The sequence below is a fragment of the Carcharhinus amblyrhynchos genome, chromosome 5 (assembly GCF_965287045.1).
Source record: "Carcharhinus amblyrhynchos chromosome 5, sCarAmb.v2.hapA, whole genome shotgun sequence".
NCBI classification, from domain to species: domain Eukaryota; kingdom Metazoa; phylum Chordata; class Chondrichthyes; order Carcharhiniformes; family Carcharhinidae; genus Carcharhinus; species Carcharhinus amblyrhynchos.
This window is the reverse complement of record NC_137328.1, coordinates 52347922-52367756: the sequence shown is the minus strand read 5'-3', so window position 1 is coordinate 52367756 and position 19835 is coordinate 52347922. Positions and strand designations below refer to the sequence as shown.

Below are 19835 nucleotides of genomic sequence, written 5' to 3'. Positions count from 1 at the left end.
AAATCAGACAGGATGGAACATGGGCTGAGGATGAGCTATTGCCCCTTTGTTGCTACAGGCAAAGATCAATGACGTCCCCGCAATTCATCCAAAAATAGCATTATACAAAAGCTTATTTCTTATTTTCTGGCTCCTAGCACTTTGTTGCATCTGATTAATGGAGAAAAGGAACATCTGTTATCAAAGCTGTGGTTGAAACAGTGCAACACCATTGTTTGATCAGAATTTATAAGACACTTGGATCCTTTTATACCGAAAGTCAAAGGTCACACTGAAGTCAAAATCCATGTAAACATTTTGCCATTTGTTATGAATCAGTCAAATGGGAATTACCATTAGGCCAACAGAACAATCTAAATGTTTAGATGTATGATCATAACCGTCCCTGTAAGATCCAACCTAAGCTTTCCATTTGTGACTCTCCCCGGCCTATTACAAATGACAATATTTGTGTACAGAGAGTCTGACGTATACACATACAAGTTGCATATGTGTGGGCAATTCCCCACATCAAAATCAGAAGAAAATGTCATAAAGCTTTGCTATTGAGAGCAACAGGAAATATGAGTTGGCTCCACCTGTCAATTTTCAAAGCGTTGGCCCTGTAAACATGTTCCTCTCCGTCTCTCCTAAATGTAGTTATCTGTGCTGGAACATAGTTCCACAGGCACCTTCAGACTTCACTGAGATGGTCATTTTTCATAATTGGGAGTCTGGACAATTAGCTTTAGGTGTTCATTTGTAACAGGTGCCTCCAGAGTGGAAAGATTTTACACATCATAGGGAGGCTCTCCAAACTTTGCCCTGTAATCATACCAAAATCAAAGCAGAAATCAAAAATAACAGGTGACAGAGTTCTAATGTTGCGTGTTAGTACCATCAGTGTCACAGATGCCAGCAGAGCCCAGAAGTGCAGACAATGAAAAATAAAATACTGTGCATTTCATAATTCACTTTTGAATTTTAAGCCAGCATATAAACAGCAGCCTTATTTTTCAATATGCCTTAAAATAGACAAATTCTAATGACAGGCTGTGTTGATATACCGGAGGCTTGAGAATCTTGGGCCTCATGAAAATGAACATAAGAAACTAAAAACAAAGGTTGATGTAAAACAAGTTTTTACTATACCCAGCTTACACTAGGTTATCTCAGATGGGCCATACATTCACAGTTTACAACTCAATTTGTATGACAGCTTCTGGGGCAAGGGGAAGCAATCCATTTCTTGAGTTAATGGCACACTGAGATTTCATACCTTGTATCATTCCCTGAAAAATTCAGAACAATTCAATGTACATTTTTCCTGAGCTGCTGGTACATGTCTGATTGACAAATCATTGGGATAATGTTATTAGCATAAAAGGAGCAGATGTCATTTATGGTTGTGAGTTGGCATCAGAGAAATCAGAATGGTAAGATTTTATGAGCTACAGAGTTAAAATATTTTGTAAATGTACTGATTTCTTTGTAGTCGCTTTCCTAGCATCAATTTGTCTGTGATTAACTACCCTTAGAGAATCAGCATTAGGCCTTCAATTTCATCATAGTGACTGTCATTCTGCCTACTGTATGCAGATGTAATGAAAGCAGTACAAAACCTTCAATTATACAGTACCTTTCACAATGCCTCAAATCATTTTCCAGTCAATTCAGTACTTTTGAATTGTAGACACTGGGAATAATGAAGACAATGTTATCCCCCACTCAACCATTACCACCAAGCCAAGAGATCATCCATACAAACGATAAGATGAAGCATTTGCAGTGGTCTTCAGCCAGAAGTGCCAAATGGATGATTAATTTTGACCTCCTCTGGAGGCCCCCAGCATTATAGATGGCAGTCTTCAGCTAATTGGTTCACTCCATGTCATATCAAGAAATGGCTGAAGGCACTGGAAACTGCAAAGGTTATGTATGGCCTCTTAAAAGTTGTTTCACACAAAGGCACTCTAACTCTTCTCATTGACAATGAAGACCCATGTTGTTCAATCATAACACCTTGTTGGTCAGAAGTCACTTGATCTTTCTGACCCATAAAAGTGCTGATAAAATAGAATCTACTTACATCTCCAGACGAAAATAATTATACTGAATAATATCATGCACCCAGGCAGGAGAAAGTTTTCGACTCCTACAGAGTGGAAAAGATCTTGTGCAACTTATCTAGGTTACAAGTATTGAATTTTTCCCCCAGTTATAAATTTAGTGTTGGCATATCCATAGGTGCAATGTGCAGAAATTGTTAATGAGGGCTTATGCAACCACCAGAATCAGGGTTGTCATTTCCACAGTGCTATCATTGCATGATGCTGTTGATGTAAAATTTGTATTCACTATTTGTTCAATGGTCATGGTGGCTCATTTATACAGCATATACATACCAACACAGCATTATATTCTTGCTGCTCTTAATATTAATGACTGGTGAATTGACTGATGAATTTGAAAAGGAGAAAAAATATCACGCATGATTGAAGGATCATTCCTAGGGGATTTAGGGGATTCATAGGGGATTTTCACAGTAACTTCATTACAGTGCGAATGTAAGCCTGCTTATGCCTAATAAATAAACTTTACTGTACTTTATGAAAACGTAAAGAGGTGTGAAGGGGTGGTATGGGAAGGGTGGGGAAGTGCGTGGAATAAGAGGCCCAGAAACAGGTGAGGCATCAGGGCCAATGATTTCTCTCCCTTATCCTGGCTGCCAACAAAAGGTTAATGCTATTCCCTGGCCTGTGCATGGCACTGCTTGTTGAGCCAGAGAACAGGCCCTTGCTGTCAGCAATGTTTTCTTTGTCTCTCCAATGAACTGTGAACACTGGACAATGTGATCTAACAGAAACTAACTGTGTTCAGTGTTTAATTGAAAAAAAATGATAGGAGCACAGCAAAGGTGATGAGTTGAATTTTGGTGGGGCCCCAGAGCTGAGAAAGGTGGCATGGGGCAGCCCAAAAATATCGGCACCACATTGCATGTTAGTTTTAAGACACCAATCTTGGTGCCAGCAATAACCATCAGGCAGAGGTGGGACAGGAACTCTGCTCTCCTCACATCTGAGGTCAATTAAAACTGTTAAGAGCTTTTAAAAGGGCATATGCTTATCCATGCATTCAGAAACAAATCATCTGAAGGAGTTAAGTAGAGTCATGAGCCAGTAATGGGCATCCCAAGGAATTACTCTGACTCTATCAGAGGATCAGCAGGCATAGGAGAATTGGGCACTTGGTAAGGAGGCACCTTTGTTGTGCCCAGTTGGCAAGGAACATGGGCACTCAGCATTGAGTCTTTGAACGGGGTCAACACCTCTGTCATCATGAACCACAAGAGCAAAGGGCATTGTTGCCAAGGACAATTAGGCAGCCACTTGCCCAGAAGGAAGGCTGTAGCTGGCAAGAGGACACAACTGTCAGAATTTGAGCTCCATCTTACAGGAATTGACATCAGAAGTGCATGGGAGAGAAAAAAGGGACAGGATACCAAGAGAGGCCAAACCCTCATCACGCAATCTACTGCTAAAGATGGAGCTACTAGGCAATGACTGAAATACAGTACTGAAGGTGATTGTTACGTTGTAGGCAGCCTATGACCATGTCATCTAAGACTTTGCAGTACAGCACAGCATGTCCTGCCCTGACATTGCCCATTAAAATCATGTGCACTTATGTTTCTTTGCTTCTGGCATCTTCCAAGGACAGCTGCAGGCTTTAGTAGAATACCAAAAATGTCTGCATGTCACTACATCTTGCTGGTCACTAATGTCCACTTTGCCATAGTTGGACAGCACATTTGTGTAATAGATACAACCTTGCAGTGATAGAGGGCACTGGGCTTCACCTCTGTTGCTGGGCTCCCCAGCTGCAGGTATTCATCAACTAAACTGATATTTTAAAAAGATCTTTCACAGTATTTAGGTATCATTGGCGAGGCCTGTGTTTATTGCCGATCCTTGAGAAGGTAGTAGTGAGTGATCTGTTTGAACTGTTGCATCCCATGTGGTAAGTACACCCACAGTGCTGTTAGTGAGGAATTTCCAGCATTTTGACCTAGCAACAGTGAAGGATCAGCGGTATAATTCAAAGTCAGGATAGTGTGTGATTTGGAGGGGAACTTGCAGGTGATGGTCTTTCCATTCATCTGCTGCCTTTGTAGTAGAGGTCATCAGTTTAGAAGGTTCCAATACGGTACCTGGAGACCAGCCACTGAGATCCATCAACAGAAAAGATTTCTACTACCTGAATGTCCCACTGGTCTGTGGCCAAAACAAGAGTTTCCTCATGTGGCGGCACTTTGGTACAGTGTTTAGCATGGCTGCCTCACAGTGCCAGGGACCCTGGTTCAATTCTGACTTCAGGTGACTGTGTGGAGTTTGCACATTCTCCCTGTGTCTGCATGAATTTCCTTTGGGTGCTCCAGTTTCCTTCCACACTCCAAAGATGTGCAGGTTTGGCCATGCAAATTGCTCCTTAGTGTCAGGGAGATTAGCAGGGTAAATAAGTGCGTTATAAGGAAAGGGCCTGGTTGGGGTTGTTATTGGTGCTGACTCAATAGGGCAAATGGCCTCCTTATGTAGGTGTTCTATGAGTCAAGGAGAGCATAGCAAAAGATAAGATAAAGCATTTGCAACAATCTTAAGCCAGAAGTGCTGAGTGGATGATCCATTTCAGTCTCCTATGGAGGTCCCCAGTATCACAGTTGCCAGTCTTCAGCCCATTTGATTGCACTTGCTTGGCAATAACCTGCTCACTGACAGTCAGATTGGGTTGCACCAGCTCCTGACTGCATTACAGCCTTGGTTCAAACATGGACAAAAGAGTTGACCATGAGAGGTGAGCTGAGAGTGATTGCCCTGAACTGAGTGACTTACTAGGCCATTGCAGTGAGCAGTTAAGAGTCAACCATATTTCTATCACGTGGCCAGACCTGGTAATGATGCCAGATTTCTTTCCATTCCCTAAAAGACACTAATGAACCAGATGGTGTTTTATAGGAATCAATAATAGTTTAATGGTCACCATTTCTGAATTCCCACAGCTGCATGGTTGAATTTGAACCCTGGATCTCAACATTGCTAGTCCAGTGACATTACCACTACACCATTGCCCCCTAATTCAAAGCCTCAAAGTGGTTCACATATTGATTACTTTGGAATGGACTCAGATTTCAGTTTAATGTCTTGGAGTCCATATAATCCACCTAAAATCTTGCAATAGTATTTAGAATGTTTGCCAGAACATCATGATGTGGTTTTAAGAATTCCTGAGATAAGTAAAGCACACAGGAATTGCTTGGATATCCGTTCCTAAAACATATTTTGCAGTTCTAGAGGATTTTTAACCTGATCTCAAAAAATATATTAACAATGTCCTCAAATATTTATTATGTAGCAAAAATTAAGTATTACCTTTCATTTTTCTTTTAGATACACCCACACTTTTGCTACAGTGGGAGAACTTCTGTATTTATTTGGGGGTTCAACAGTAGAGAATTTATATCATAAGGATATCCATGTGCTTGATACAGGTACTTCATTTAATATTGTTTTTATCTATTAAAGGCTTGTTTATGTGCACCAGGTAGTATATTCATGGTATAATATTCCTTTCTTACAGTTAGTGAAACCACTATCACTTCTGTATGCTGTATGCAAAATAACACTTCTGTTTATTGTTGAGAGGTTCCTAATGGCACCTGTCACATACAAATGTACAAAAATATGTAGACTTTACTGTCCAAACAGGATATTTGGTCTAAGCACCATGACAGCATTCACTGTCCATCTGAGCTAACTGATTAGAAATGGAAAAAAACCACCCTCCTTCCCACCTCACTAGTTGAAGACTGCATCGTGATTTAGAATGTATTCCAAATCCTTTAACGTATTAATGTACATTGTTATCATACACTTCCAACTAACATTATTTTCTTAGAGAATCATAAAAGGAGGTCATTCAATTCATTGATCATATGGTGGCTCTAGTGAGAAGCAATCCAGTCAGTCCCACTCACCTACTCATTTTCACGTCCTTACAATCTAGATTATAGGCTGAAATCTCTCATCCTAGTTCGTGGCTGGGATTGTCCAGTGCCACTGAAAGTTAATGGAGTCTTGGCAGGAACACTGAATTTTCTGTTGTCACAATGAGTCCCACCATGGATGAGACGAAAAGTCCCGTTCATATGCTTGAGGCCCAGAGTGGGCTTAACCCCACTTGCAAATGTCCTGCAGTTTTTAAATGCAGGTTTCCTTTATTTTTGTGTCAGGTTCCCATTGATAGGCAGACTCTCAGATAGTCACCTGCTTCATAAGACTGGAGCTGATGAAAGCTGGTAGGTGTAGTGGGGATATAAGAAAAATTATGGGGGTAAGGTGGTTCCTGATCTCAAGGTGGGTCTGATGGCATGGGGGATGGTGGAGACCAATGGTGTGCAGGGGTCTGGTCACAGGCCTGTAGTGGTGGTTGTGGGAGGCAGAACACTGGTGTGGAGATCTGACTATGGTTGGGAGGAGCAAACAGTTCATGAATTAGATGGTGATTTTGTGTGTAGTCACAACAAGCAGTTCTGTAAAGGCATTTACCTCATGGATTCAACCCTTCACACCCTTTGCCCTTGCTGTGTTTCCCAAGGGCTGGGAAACCTGGCCAACATGAGTTAAAATTAGAATGATTGTTAAAATGAAGATAGGTAGCCTCAATATAAAATATAAATGTCCAGTCCTTTCCCCTTGAGTGGCATGGTCACCTGTTCTTCATCCTGCCACTGTTAAAACTGTATGTGGATTGGTTTGAGGTGGGCTGTGTTCTTGTTTCAGGTTTTCTCCATTTTAATCTCATATATGACACAATCCACCCACCTTGGGATGAAAGGTTCAGTCCAGAATGTCAAGTCATTGACCTCTGATCAGGACTGGTCTTTTATTTAATTTTCCCCTCTCATCCTTCCCCAGCCTCCATATTTGCTTAAAAGCTGTTGCGGCTTTCACTTTTCTCAGTGTTGATGGAAGGTCAATGACCTGAAATGTTGGAGTTTGAAAGATGGAGGGGCAAATGGCATGGGAGAGCAGGAAAATTACAAAACAATGTGTCTGATTTGTGCGCTCCCACTTCTGGCCACTTTTCCTGGGTCACTTTGGAGAAGGAGTCTGGAATCCCTGTAACTGAGATAGAAAAGCAATTGATAACATTAAAGAGGCAATTAAGAGGAATTTTCCTTGTGGGAACATGCTGTTGTAGGCACTGTATGTGGCTCGTCCAGTTAAGATTCTGATCAATTGTGACCATTGGAATATTGATGTTGAGGGATTTGATGATGGTAGTACCGTTGAATGGCATGGGAACGTGGTTAGACTCACTCTTGTTGAAGTGATCATTATTTGGCACTGGAACCATGTGAATATTACTTGCCACATATTACATTGCGTGTTTGAATGTTGATTCAGTCTCATTACTAGTTGGCATTGACTGTTTTATTACCTGAGCAACTGCAGTTGACACTGTGCAAATACCCTCACTTCTGATTTAATAATGGAGGGAAGGTCATTAATGAAGCAGTTGGGATGGTTGTCCTTGGAACATTATCTTAAGGAACTCAAGCAGTGATAATTTGGGGCTGAGATGATTGGTCTCCAACAACCACAACTATCTTGTTTTGCACGGCATTGTTTGCATTTTAAAAAGTGTTCTGGGGACTCATGATACCAAATTTTATGATTTAAAAAAAAAGATAAATGCAAAAAGCTGCAAAATATATCTTATTTAAGGGAATTTTGATAAAATAAATGTTAACTGACATCAAGTTGTTTGAATAATTACTTATCTACACATAGATAAGTGTAGGCAGGGTTATATAATTATTGCCTTAATCTTTCTATATTATTTCAAAATCTGCTGTTTAGTCTGGGAAGCTGAAAAGCAGAATATATCTTGGATTTGAATAAATATTTCAAAGGATGGTGCAAAAGACATTAAATATTGCAGATGGTGAAATAAACACAGAAAATATTAGAAATATTCAGCAGATCAGGCAGCATTCTATATTCCCCTCCTAGTTTCTTATCGCAAATGTAGCTACACCTTTCTAGGTGAGTGATATAATTACCCAGGAGTTAGAAGCAGTTTTAATTTTTCTATTTGATTTCTGGGTTATTTTTGCTGTGAGACAATTGAAACCATTCAAAGCTTGCGAATTAAATCAGAGTTTTGGATGGTTCCACAGCATGGCAATTGCCCAATGAAAGTTTGAGCTTCCTGGAAAATTGGGGGTGGGGGGATTACATTCTTTCAGATTAATGATCTTTTATCAGAAAGGGATTACAGAGAGAACAGGACCGGTAGATTGCTGTGCCTATATTCAAAAAGGGCAACAAATTAGACATAGATTCAGATCTATCACTCCTACATTAAAATTTTGCGTTCCCACTAACTTTGAAGTGAACTTCCAACAAAGATCGAACAATCTCTGTGGCATGTATTTTCTCTTTCCTTATGTTATTTTAATTCCAATGTCAGCTAACAGTGATGTTGTTTCTAGACAATCAATCACATTGAAGAATTTTCATAGCAATCAAACTACTGATTAGATTAGAAAATAGAAAGCAACTTCTAACAAAATCCTTCAATATTTAATAATTTTGCACAGTGAAATAAAGATTTTTACATACACCTGGCATTAAGGTAGAAGCTGAAATATCATAAACAAACTTACTTTTTGTAAATTAATTTTAGCATCTATGAAATTTTAAAAATCAGTAGTTTGGCATTTCATGAATGTAAAATTAGTTTTTCAGAGTTGTAGAAGTTATTCATCAGAAATTATGAATTTAGCTGACCATTAGAGGTCCAGATATATTTCATTTAACAAGGCATAAATCTTCAAGGGTTTTTGGATTGAGGTGAATTGTGTAAAAGCCAAAGTTCACGTCAATTTGAGTGATTTCAAGGCCTTCAACAACACCCTGTGGAGGAGCAGAGAAACACAGGCAGTAACTTCTGGATCTCTGCTTTTAATTGTGTATGTGCAAACTCCAGAAACTACTGACATTTCCATAACTGTAATGTTGGCAAACATTGACAATTTTATAATCACAAAATCTGGATCTATAACATCTATTGTCAGGTATAAACTCAAATAATATGACTGTTGCTTTGGTGGGAGATCTGATATATTGCAAGTGGGATTTTACAGCCTCGCTTGTCCTGAAACTGTAAAACTCCACCCAAGGTCAATGGACATTTCCATTGTCTATCCCTCACCTGTTCTGATCCTGTAATGGGCGGGTGGTAAAATTCTGGCCAATACATCAATACATAGCAGTCAGCTAGAGAAAGTTCTATCTGATCAACTTCCCCTTTAGTTATATAGGAAGCTTGTTTTCTGACTACAAACTCTTCCCAATGCTCCATTCCAAGCTTACATTTGGTATCAGGGCCAGTTTCTCATTTCTATTTTTAAATGCCACATATAATAACTATTAGTATTGTTGAGTTTTTGTTGCAGCTACATCCACATTGCAATATGAATAACACCTTGATGTGAAGGCATTGCAGGCTGGTATGTCATACAGCAGATGGGTAATGGCAGTCATAGCTAAGCATTCCCTGGTGTCAGTATAAGCCTTCATTAATCAATTTGAAGATTTTAAGAAGTGTCAATAAAAGTCATGCAGACTGTGTCACCTTTCCCAACAGATTCTGTTGGTATATCCAACCATCAGTCCTATAGCAGATCCTGTCTGCTGTCTTGTGCCAACTAATTTAAGTTGGCATAAAAGACTCACAAACATTTACATTCAATACCTGAAAAATTTAACAAGCAACATTAAATTGTAGATGGTTGGGTTGTTACTAGCCAGTTAATTTGGTTTTAAAAATGGCAGGTAGCCACCAAGTGCTTTCTGACATTATTTTGTGTTTTTTAATTAAAATTAATTTAAAGATTATTCTCCTTTGTTCTATGCTACCCTACCAGATGAAATAGTTTTTTTTATTTAACCTTTTATCCTTTGATTATCTTGAAGACCTCAATTAGATCATCCCTAATCTCTATATTTAATGGAATACAAGCCTAGGCCTTATAACTAGGTTTTCATAACTTAACACTTTTAGCTTTGATATCATTCTGGTGAGTGTGTGTTGCTTCAATATATATCTTTCTGCAGGAACGATGGTGGGATATGCCAGCAGATTCTGTTGGAAAAGGTGGCACTGTGTGCATGGTGGCATAGAGAACCATCTGCAGTACTTCAGGTGGTGCCTAACCAGAGTTTTGTAGTGCTGATCACAACTTTGATCAAGTTTGTATTGGAACCCCTTTAACACAAAGACCATCATTTCCATTAGCCTTTTAAATCATGTTTTTTATCTGTTCACTAGTTTTTAGTGATTTCTCTACTGGATCTCTTAAATCTCTTTGCTCCACTACAGCTTTTCACTGTCCAAAAAATATGTTGACCAATTTTCTTATCTCCAGGTGGATGACCTTATTTTGAACTCCATCAGTTCTGCCTAATTATTTAATCTATTAATGTCCCTTTATAAATTTCTGCTTCCGTCTACACTATTTGGTGTTGTAAGCAAACTTACATACATGGCTCTATATTTCTTCATCTGAGTCATTTATAAAATTAGTGAAAAGCTGAAGTCCAGATCCTTGGGAGATGCCACCAATCATAACCTACCAATTTGAGTACATACCGAATATCAGAAAGTGTTTCTCAATACAAAGACTGACAGACATGTAAGCCAGCATTTTTGGAGCCCGCCAAAATAGGGAATGGAGGTGGACAGACTAAGAGATGTACAAGAGCAGAATAAGCTTGAATGAGATGTAGACAAAGGGAAGAATTTTCCTGTCCACACCTGCCACAGGAAAAGGTCCATTGATCTTGGGTGTGAATTTCCAGCCTTGGGGCTAGCATGGCCAGAAATTCCCGTCCAGAGTGTGTGCTTTGGAATTTGGTTCACGTGTGCAAAGTGGGTACATAAGAACATAAGAACATAAGAAATAGGAGCAGGAGTAGGCCATCTGGCCCCTCGAGCCTGCCCCGCCATTCAATAAGATCATGGCTGATCTGTCGTGGCTCAGTTCCACATTCCCGCCCTCTCCCCATAACCCTTAATCCCCTCTCTTATCAAAAACCCATCAACCCGCTAATTAAAAATATTTAGCGAGGTAGCCTCCACCACTTCAACAGGCAGAGAATTCCAGAGATTCACCACCCTTTGAGTGAAGAAGTTCTTCCTCAACTCGGTTCTAAACCGCTCCCCCTTTATCTTGAGGCTGTGCCCCCTAATCCTACTGTCCTTTCTGAGCAGGAAGAGTCTCTCCACCTCTATCCTATCCATCCCATTCATCATCTTATATGTCTCAGTGAGATCTCCCCTCATTCTTCTAAACTCTAACGAGTACAAGCCTAGTTTATTCAGCCTCTCCTCATAGCTCAGCCCCTTCAACTCCGGTATCAGCCTAGTAAACCTCCTCTGCACTCCCTCCAAGGCCAAAATATCCTTGCAAAAGTACGACGCCCAAAACTGCACACAGTACTCCAGCTGCGGCCTCACCAATGCCCTATATAGCTGCAGCAAGACCTCCCTACTTTTATATTCAATCCCCCTCGCTATGAAGGCCAGCATCCCATTCGCCTTCCTGACCACCTGCTGCACCTGCAAGCTGGGTTTTTGCGACTCATGCACAAGGACCCCGAAGTCCCTCTGCACCGTCGCCTGCTGCAGTTTTTCTCCACGTAAGTAATAATCCTTCCTACTATTATTCCTACCAAAGTGGACCACCTCGCACTTGCCAACATTAAATTCCATTTGCCATTTCCTGGCCCATTCGCCCAGCCTATCTAGATCCTTCTGCAGACTCTCCACACCCTCCGCGCAATTTGCCGTTCCACCAATCTTGGTGTCATCAGCAAATTTCGACACCATACACTCGGTTCCCTCCTCCAGATCATCTATATAAATGGTAAATAGCTGAGGCCCCAGCACCGACCCCTGAGGCACTCCACTAGTCACCAACCGCCAATCTGAATAGCACCCATTGACCCCCACTCTCTGCCTCCTATTTGACAACCAGTCCTCTATCCACGCTAACACCCTACCCCCAACTCCATGCCCCCTGACCTTCTGCAATAACCTCTTGTGAGGTACCTTGTCAAACGCCTTCTGAAAATCAAGAAGCACCACATCCACCGGCTCTCCTCTATCCACCGCCCTAGACACATCCTCATAGAACTCCAGTAAATTTGTCAGACACGACTTCCCCTTAACGAAACCGTGCTGCGTCTGCTCTATCAAGCAATTCCGCTCAAGATGCCTCGCTATTTCCTCCTTGATGACGGATTCTAACATTTTACTTACAACAGATGTTAAACTAACCGGCCTATAATTCCCCGCCTTTTGCCTGGCACCCTTCTTAAACAACGGCGTAACATTAGCCGCTTTCCAATCTTCCGGCACTTCCCCGGAATCCAGCGACGTCTGGAAAATAACCACCAAGGCATCCACTATCACCTCCGCCATTTCTTTCAGAACCCTCGGATGCATTCCATCCGGTCCTGGCGACTTGTCCACAATCAGCCCCTCCAGTCTGTCGAGCACCGCCTCTCTAGTAACAGTAATGTCATTGAGACCCTCCAGTCCTACCACCTTTCCATCTCTAACACCCGACAAATTATTCACGTCCTCCTCCGTGAAGACCGAAACAAAAACGTTATTCAAGACCTCAGCCATTTCCCCATCCCCTACCACTAAGTCCCCCCTCTCATCCTCTAAGGGTCCAACGTTCACCCTAGCCAGCCTCTTCCTTTTTATATACTTATAAAAACTCTTGCTATCCTTTTTTATATTAAGCGCTAGCCCAGCTTCATAGTTTCTCCTACCCTTCTTTATCAATTTCTTTGTCAATCTTTGTTGACATTTAAACCTCTCCCAATCCTCTTCTCGCCCACTACTCTTAGCTACTCTAAACGCCTCCGCTTTTAATTTAACACTTTCCTTCACCTCCTTCGTTATCCACGGCTTATTACCTCTCCTCCTACGGTCCTTTTTGACCATCGGAATAAATTTCTGCTGAGCACCAAGAAAGATCTCCTTAAAAATCCTCCACTGCTCCTCAGCAGACCTACCTTCCAACGCGCTCCCCCAGTCCACATTCGCCAATTCCTCTCTCATCCTACTGTACTCCCCTCTGTTCAAACAAAGGACGCGTGTCCGGGAACCCACTTTCTCCTCCTCCATCTGCACCAGAAACTCCACCATACAATGATCACTCTCCCCAAGAGGATCCTTCACCGCAAGGTCCCTGATTCTACCCGCCTCATTAAATAACACCAGATCCAAGACAGCTCGCTCCCTCGTCGGCTCCAACACACACTGTTCAAGGAAACTATCCCGGCAGCATTCCAAAAACTCCTCCTCGAGCCCACCGCGTCCAACATGGGTCGACCAATCAATATGTAGATTGAAATCCCCCATAATTACGGCCGTCCCATTCCTGCATGCCGCACTTATTTGCGCGTTAACAGCCCACCCCACCTCCAGATCATTATTCGGGGGCCTATAGACAACACCCACCAGCGTCTTCCTCCCTTTGCTGTTCCTAATCTCTACCCAGAACGATTCCACTTTCTGCTCTTTGGCTCCAATATCATCCCTTGCTACCACCCTGACGCTATCCTTAATCAGCAGAGCTACGTCCCCCCCTTTTTCCTCCCGCCTATCCTTCCTAAACACTTGATACCCCTGGACATTCAGCTCCCAGTCCCTGTCACCTTGCAGCCACGTCTCTGTAATGGCCACCAGATCATATCCATTTGTGCCGATCTGCGCCACCAGCTCATCCACTTTATTCCGAATGCTTGGTGCATTCAGATAAAGTGCCTTCATCCCAGCCTTCACCTGGACCCTATTTGCCGGACTGCCACCAACCATACTCACGCCCCCTACTCCCTTTATTATTGGGACATCCTCGGCCTCTACCCTTACCTGTACCCTCTCCTTAACTTTAGGCCTCTTAATGTCACCTACCCTCGCACCCCCCCCCCCCCCCCCCCCCCCCAATTAGTTTAAAGCCCTGTCTACAGTCCTCTTTACACGATTCGCCAGGACTCTGGTCCCAGCACGGTTCAGACCCACCCCATCCCGCCCGAACAGGTCCCACCTACCCCAATACTGATGCCAATGCCCCATAAATTCAAACCCATTCCTCCCACACCAATCCCTGAGCCACCCATTGACTTCCTTAATCCTGTCAACCCTACGCCCGTCTGCACTCGGTTCAGGCAGTAGCCCAGAGATAACCACCTTGTCGGTTCTACTTTTTAATTCCATTCCCAGCTTTTCATACTCCCTCCCCAGATCCTCAGTTCGCATTCTGCCTACGTCGCTGGCACCCACGTGTACCACAACGACCGGATTCTCACCCTCCCACTCCAGGTTCCTCTGCAGCCCAGATGCGACATCCTGGACCCGAGCACCAGGCAGACAACACATGTGTTTATTTTCCTATTTTTCTTTCAACCTTCAGCAGTTGTTGAATTATCTTCCTTTGTCTCCAAGTTAGGGGAGCACACATTTCTATGTACTTTAATGATGTATATTATTAACTAATTCATTAACTTAATAAAGATGGTTAGACAGTAATGGCTGGGCTGGTGGTGCACCATGACTGCAGCAAGTGGGAATCCATGGAATGCACTGTAGTACCAGATAATGGTGACATGGCAACACAGTGGTTAGCCCTGCTACCTCAGCGCCAGGGACCCGGGTTCAATTCCATACTTGGGTTACTGTCTATGTGGAGTTTGCACATTCTCCCCATTGTCTGTGTGGGTTTTCTCCAGGTGCTCTGGTTTCCTTCCATAGAAGACCTGAAGAAGAGGGAAACCTCGAAAGCTAGTGAGTTTACTATCAAATAAATCGGTTGGACTTAAACCTGGTGTTGTCAGACTTTTTACTGTGTTCCTTCCATAGTCCAAAGATGTGCAGGTTAAGTTGATTGACCATGCTAAGTTGACCCTAGCAAGTGAGGGATTCGCAGGGTAAATATGTGGGGTTATGGGAATAGGGCCTAGGTGAGATTCTTGTTGGTGCAGACTTGATGGGCTGAATGGCCTCCTTCTGCACTGTAGAGATTCTATGATAACTGTATCTGCAGTAAGCATTTGCAATTTACACAACTTTGACTCAAAGTTGCTGAGCTGGAGTCTGATTTGCAGACATTGCGGGGCATCAGGGATGGGGAGAGTTATCTGGACATTTGTTCCACAAAGCTGTCGCACCCATTAGGTTGGGCAAAACTCTAAAGTTGGTCAATGATCAGGGACATGATAGTAGCTGCAAGTCAGGCAGGTACAGGGAATCAACATGTGATGGATGATCCTCAGCCTCTGACTTTGTCCAGCAGGTGTGAATTGCTTACTACATGCATGGATGAGGAGGGGGAGTGCACATGAATGAGAATTGGTTATGGCACCATGGTGAAGGATGCAATTCAAGTATGGGGAGTAAAGAGGAATATGGTAGTGATAGGATATGCTATAGTCATAGATATTGTTCTGTGCGGTTGTGGTTGGTAGCTCTGTAGGTTGTGTTTCCTGCTCACTGTTAGGGTTAAGGACATCTCTTTGTGGTTAGACAGGAGCTTGGGGTGGAAACAGGAAGGATGCAATTGTTGTGATCGGTGTGGGAACCAACAACATAGATAGAACCAGGAATGTTGTTCTGCTAAGAGTTGGGTCCAAATTAAAACTCAGAACATCAAAGGTAATCATCTCTGGATTGTTAACTGAGCCAAATGCCAACTGGCATAGGGTAAAACAGAATAGAGAATTAAACATGCAGTTCAAAGAGCAGTTTGGGAAGAAGGGGTTTAGATTCAGGGGGCACTGGCATCAGTATTCAGGAAAGAATGAGCTATTCCATTGGGGTAGGCTTCACTTCCACTGGGCTGGGATTACTGTCCTGGCCAATTATATAACTAGGTCTGTAGCAGAGCTTCAAACAATTGGGAGGAGCTTACCGTGTTGTGAAAAGCAGTAGTGAGATTGAGGGGCAGAAGACCCATCTCCAGCCAATGACTGTGGAGAATAGCCTGTGTCTGCAGGGATGAGTTTACCTCCGAGTCTGGCTAGTGGCAGGCCAAGAAACCCACCAAACAAAAATCCTGGCTACAGAAACAAAAAAACTGACAGCATTTAAGAACCCATTAAATGCTATAATAGGTCTTTGGCATCAGTCTGGATGGACAAATTGAAATTGACTAAATGCTGTTCTGTAATCATTATAATTATCTTGTGATCTCTATCAAAGAGCTCACATAGACATGATAGTGTGCCTGGCTTGCTGGGTTACATATGTCTCTGTGGCATCTGATGTACAATAATTGTATTTTCACTCATTAGCCAATAAATGCCACTTCATTGTTTCAGTATCATTGACTTGGAGCCAATATGAGGTCAAAGGTGAAGGACCATCTGGCAGGGGATGCCATACTTTCACACCACACCATGATAAGGTAGATTTAAAGTTGTATTGTATCGTGCTTTTCTGTATAGTTAGCTCCCTTGTTAAAAATGTTTTAAATTATAGTAAAAATATTGTTAAATACAGGATATCTATGTATTTGGCGGATCTTATGATCAAGGGGAAAGCATAACAACATTAAGTGATGTTGTGAAATTGAGCCTTGGTAAGTGCCTTGTTGGTATTATTTTTTGAATATTTATAGTAAATGTAATCCAAATGCATGGGAAATTGTCTCAATAAACAACATAATTAGAGTGAAAACTGTATTCCAGGGAGCATGCCTTGTGCAGCTGTTCAGGGTGCTACCATGTTATTGAAAGAAAAAGTATTTTAATGGATTGAACTGCTTGAAGGCAGCCTACTTGGTGCAACATGTTTAGTGCTAGAATGTAATGTCATGAAGTGATGGCAAAATAATTTACTCCATTGATTCCACATCTGGAAGATTCATGATTTCACTTAAATTGCTAAGGGAAAATGGTGCTGAATGCTGCAAGGCTATTCGACAGAGGGTGGTGGGGAACGAGGAAAATAGAACATTTATATGTGATTTAGGGGATTCCTGTACCCACATAGCAGGGTGACCGCCCTGTCTGCGATGCAGTGGCAGCCCTGATCAGTACAAGTGCACTCCAGAAGAGGAAGGAGCAGCAAGGGTTGGAAGAAAATGAATAATCTTTTTCACTCAGCCGGGGTAAGTGAACAACGCCCCGTCTTTCACTGGAACCTCTTGCGCACCCAACTCACTTAGCCTCCTTGGCCTCTGTCAACACCAGGAACTAAGTCCCCCCCCCCACCCCGCACCCCCCCACCAATCCTTCCACAGTCACCATGTTGCCCTAGTAGCTGCTATACTTCTCATACTTCAGCTCCCAGCCAAGTCTCACACCTGCTACACTCATCATCATCTTAAATGTTCACACTTACACATTTTCTCTTCCTATCCATGTCATTGCACTACAAACTGGAGAACAATAGGCATCAATGGGTGCAGCCAGCTGGAGACATACCCAAGTTGTGAACCTGCACGTGCTTCAAGGAGCAAGTCCTTGTTGAGATGGCTGGGGAGGAAGAAGAGTGTGCATGTTCTGCTAGTGAAGTGGGGGCAGCAAAGAAATGTAAGAATCCTCCACGCATATGCTGTCATTCCTCAAGTCTCAAGTGAGTAAACAATGTTCCCTCTGTATCCCCTGTGATGCACTGACGCCAAGTGCCTTAAATGGATTGAATGTAAGTGCTAGAATGTAATGTCCTAAAATGATAGCAAAAGAATCACCAGAACAGGCAGGACCATTCTCTCTCCCCATGGACTCAATGGGTTCCAGCAGTGCAGAGGGAAACTTCTCCAAAGATGCATTATTTCTGTCACCCACACCTGGCACGACTGCAGAAACTGATACCTTGATGAGTCCAATCTGTAGGTAGGCTTCTTTGTTACTCAATCACAGCTGAAGATCCACAGCAGAATGAGGCAGAAACATCCCATGGAACTGGCCCTTGAAGGGATGCCGGAGCCCAGGACTCTGCTGAGCCCTACGTCAATGATGTGCTCCTGGGCCCGGTCATCCGACATCTGCTAGAGCTGCAAAGACAGAGTCACAAAACTCAGGTAGGTCTGACAGCATTCCTCCCTGGAGCGCAAGGCTGACTGGAGAAATCAGATCACCTTCTATCCGAGGAGATGGTGCCGTCACTGCAGTGCACTGAGATCAACACTGTAAAGTTGGCATCCGCAGTGAAGACCTTGGTCAGGACATGAACTCCATGGCAGGAGATGTCCACATCATGGTGCAGACACTGGTGGGAATCCATGGGAGCCTGTGCCAGAGGACAGCAGGACTTCTGGATCTCACTCCACCTGCCCCTCCATCCCATCGAGGAGCACAGGGGCTCACAAAGACCAAAGGGAAGAAGATTGGCAGGAGTTCAGCCTAGGGCCCTCCAGCCAGGGGACCTTGGGCATCTCCTGTCCATTACACGTTCCCCTCCCTATGAATGATATGCCTCTAGCCCCTGACACTGAGGAGGTCAGCAGTCTAACATTTCTACTGCTCGAAAGCTGACCTGGACCCTCAAGATCCCTACCCATCAATGGATACCCGCCAAAATCATCTCAGGCAAAAGGACGTGGCAGTCAGCAAGCTACCTCAAACTCAGCTCAGGATCCTGGTGATACAGCTGAACATATTAAGAGGGTGAGGAAGATTAAGAAACCATAGGCACTCAGTGAGCATGGGTGAATATAGGCACTGCTGCAGTAATTTGTTCTGAATATTTGTCAATAAATTTCACTTTGTTTACCCACACAGCCTCCACCCTATCTGTTCATGTCACCAAGCTGAGGAGTGAGGGGGGGTGGGGTACCACTGTGCTCACCCAGTGCCTCAATCCTGTAGAGTGTGAGAATGGCAGTATTACACCCCTCCCACCCTCTTGCCTGGCCCACTAAGGAAAGGCAATCGCTCCATAGCGATATGGATAGGAACTCAGGAAGGAGGATACAGGAAGCACTGTCTGCATTCCAGCCTTTAGGACCTTTTTAGAGCAAGGGGTGCCCTGACTTGAAAGGTAGAGAAGGTGTGCAAGTGACCCCTCCTGACCCCTCTCCTACTAAATGGGGATTCCAGGACCCCCCACCCCTGGTCCTGAGTTGAACCTAACCGTGTCCCCACCCAGAGTCCTCTCTGGTGTCCCCCAAGCCTTGCACACTATGAAGGGCGCTGGCTGCCTGAGCAGGCACCTCTGAAACCTTCGTCAGAAGTGAAGGCACCAGCTTCCGTAGAGCTGTTGTAAATGGAGTCACACTCGGCCCGCTGCCATTCCCAGCGTCCCGCGGTCGGCCCGCTGCCATTCCCACTGTCCCACACTCAGCCCACTGTCAGTCTCAGCGTCTCACACTCGCCTGCTCTCAGTCTCAGCTTCCCCCCTCAGCCTGCTCTCAGTCTCAGCTTCCCCCCTCAGCCTGCTCTCAGTCTCAGCTTCCCCCCTCAGCCTGCTCTCAGTCTCAGCGTTCCCCATCAGCCCACTGTCAGTCTCAGCTTTCCCCACTCAGCCTGCTCTCAGTCTCAGCATCCCACACTCAGCCTGTTTCAGTTCAGCTTCCCATGCTCGGCTGCTGTCAGTCTGAACGTCCCTGGCTTCCTTCAATGACATCCTTCCATTCTTCAACTCAAAAAGCTGCCTTAGGATCATTCTCCAAGACAATTATCACCATAGCATTGCTGAGAATAACATTTCCATGGCTTGGTGCACCTGGAAGTGGGAATTCACCATCACCCACATGTTTGGTTGTTGGCACTCGG

The 19835-nt window shown here is 43.5% G+C and overlaps 1 protein-coding gene across 1 annotated transcript in view; it reads left to right on the top strand.

The window, feature by feature from the left end:
• LOC145343536 (uncharacterized) overlaps positions 1–19835 on the top strand; it is a 96688-nt gene that overhangs the window by 29594 nt on the left and 47259 nt on the right. Inside the window, exon 9 of the mRNA XM_080189786.1 lies at positions 16618–16696. Coding sequence (XP_080045912.1) covers positions 16618–16696 — 79 coding nt within the window. The remainder of the gene's footprint in view (positions 1–16617; positions 16697–19835) is intronic.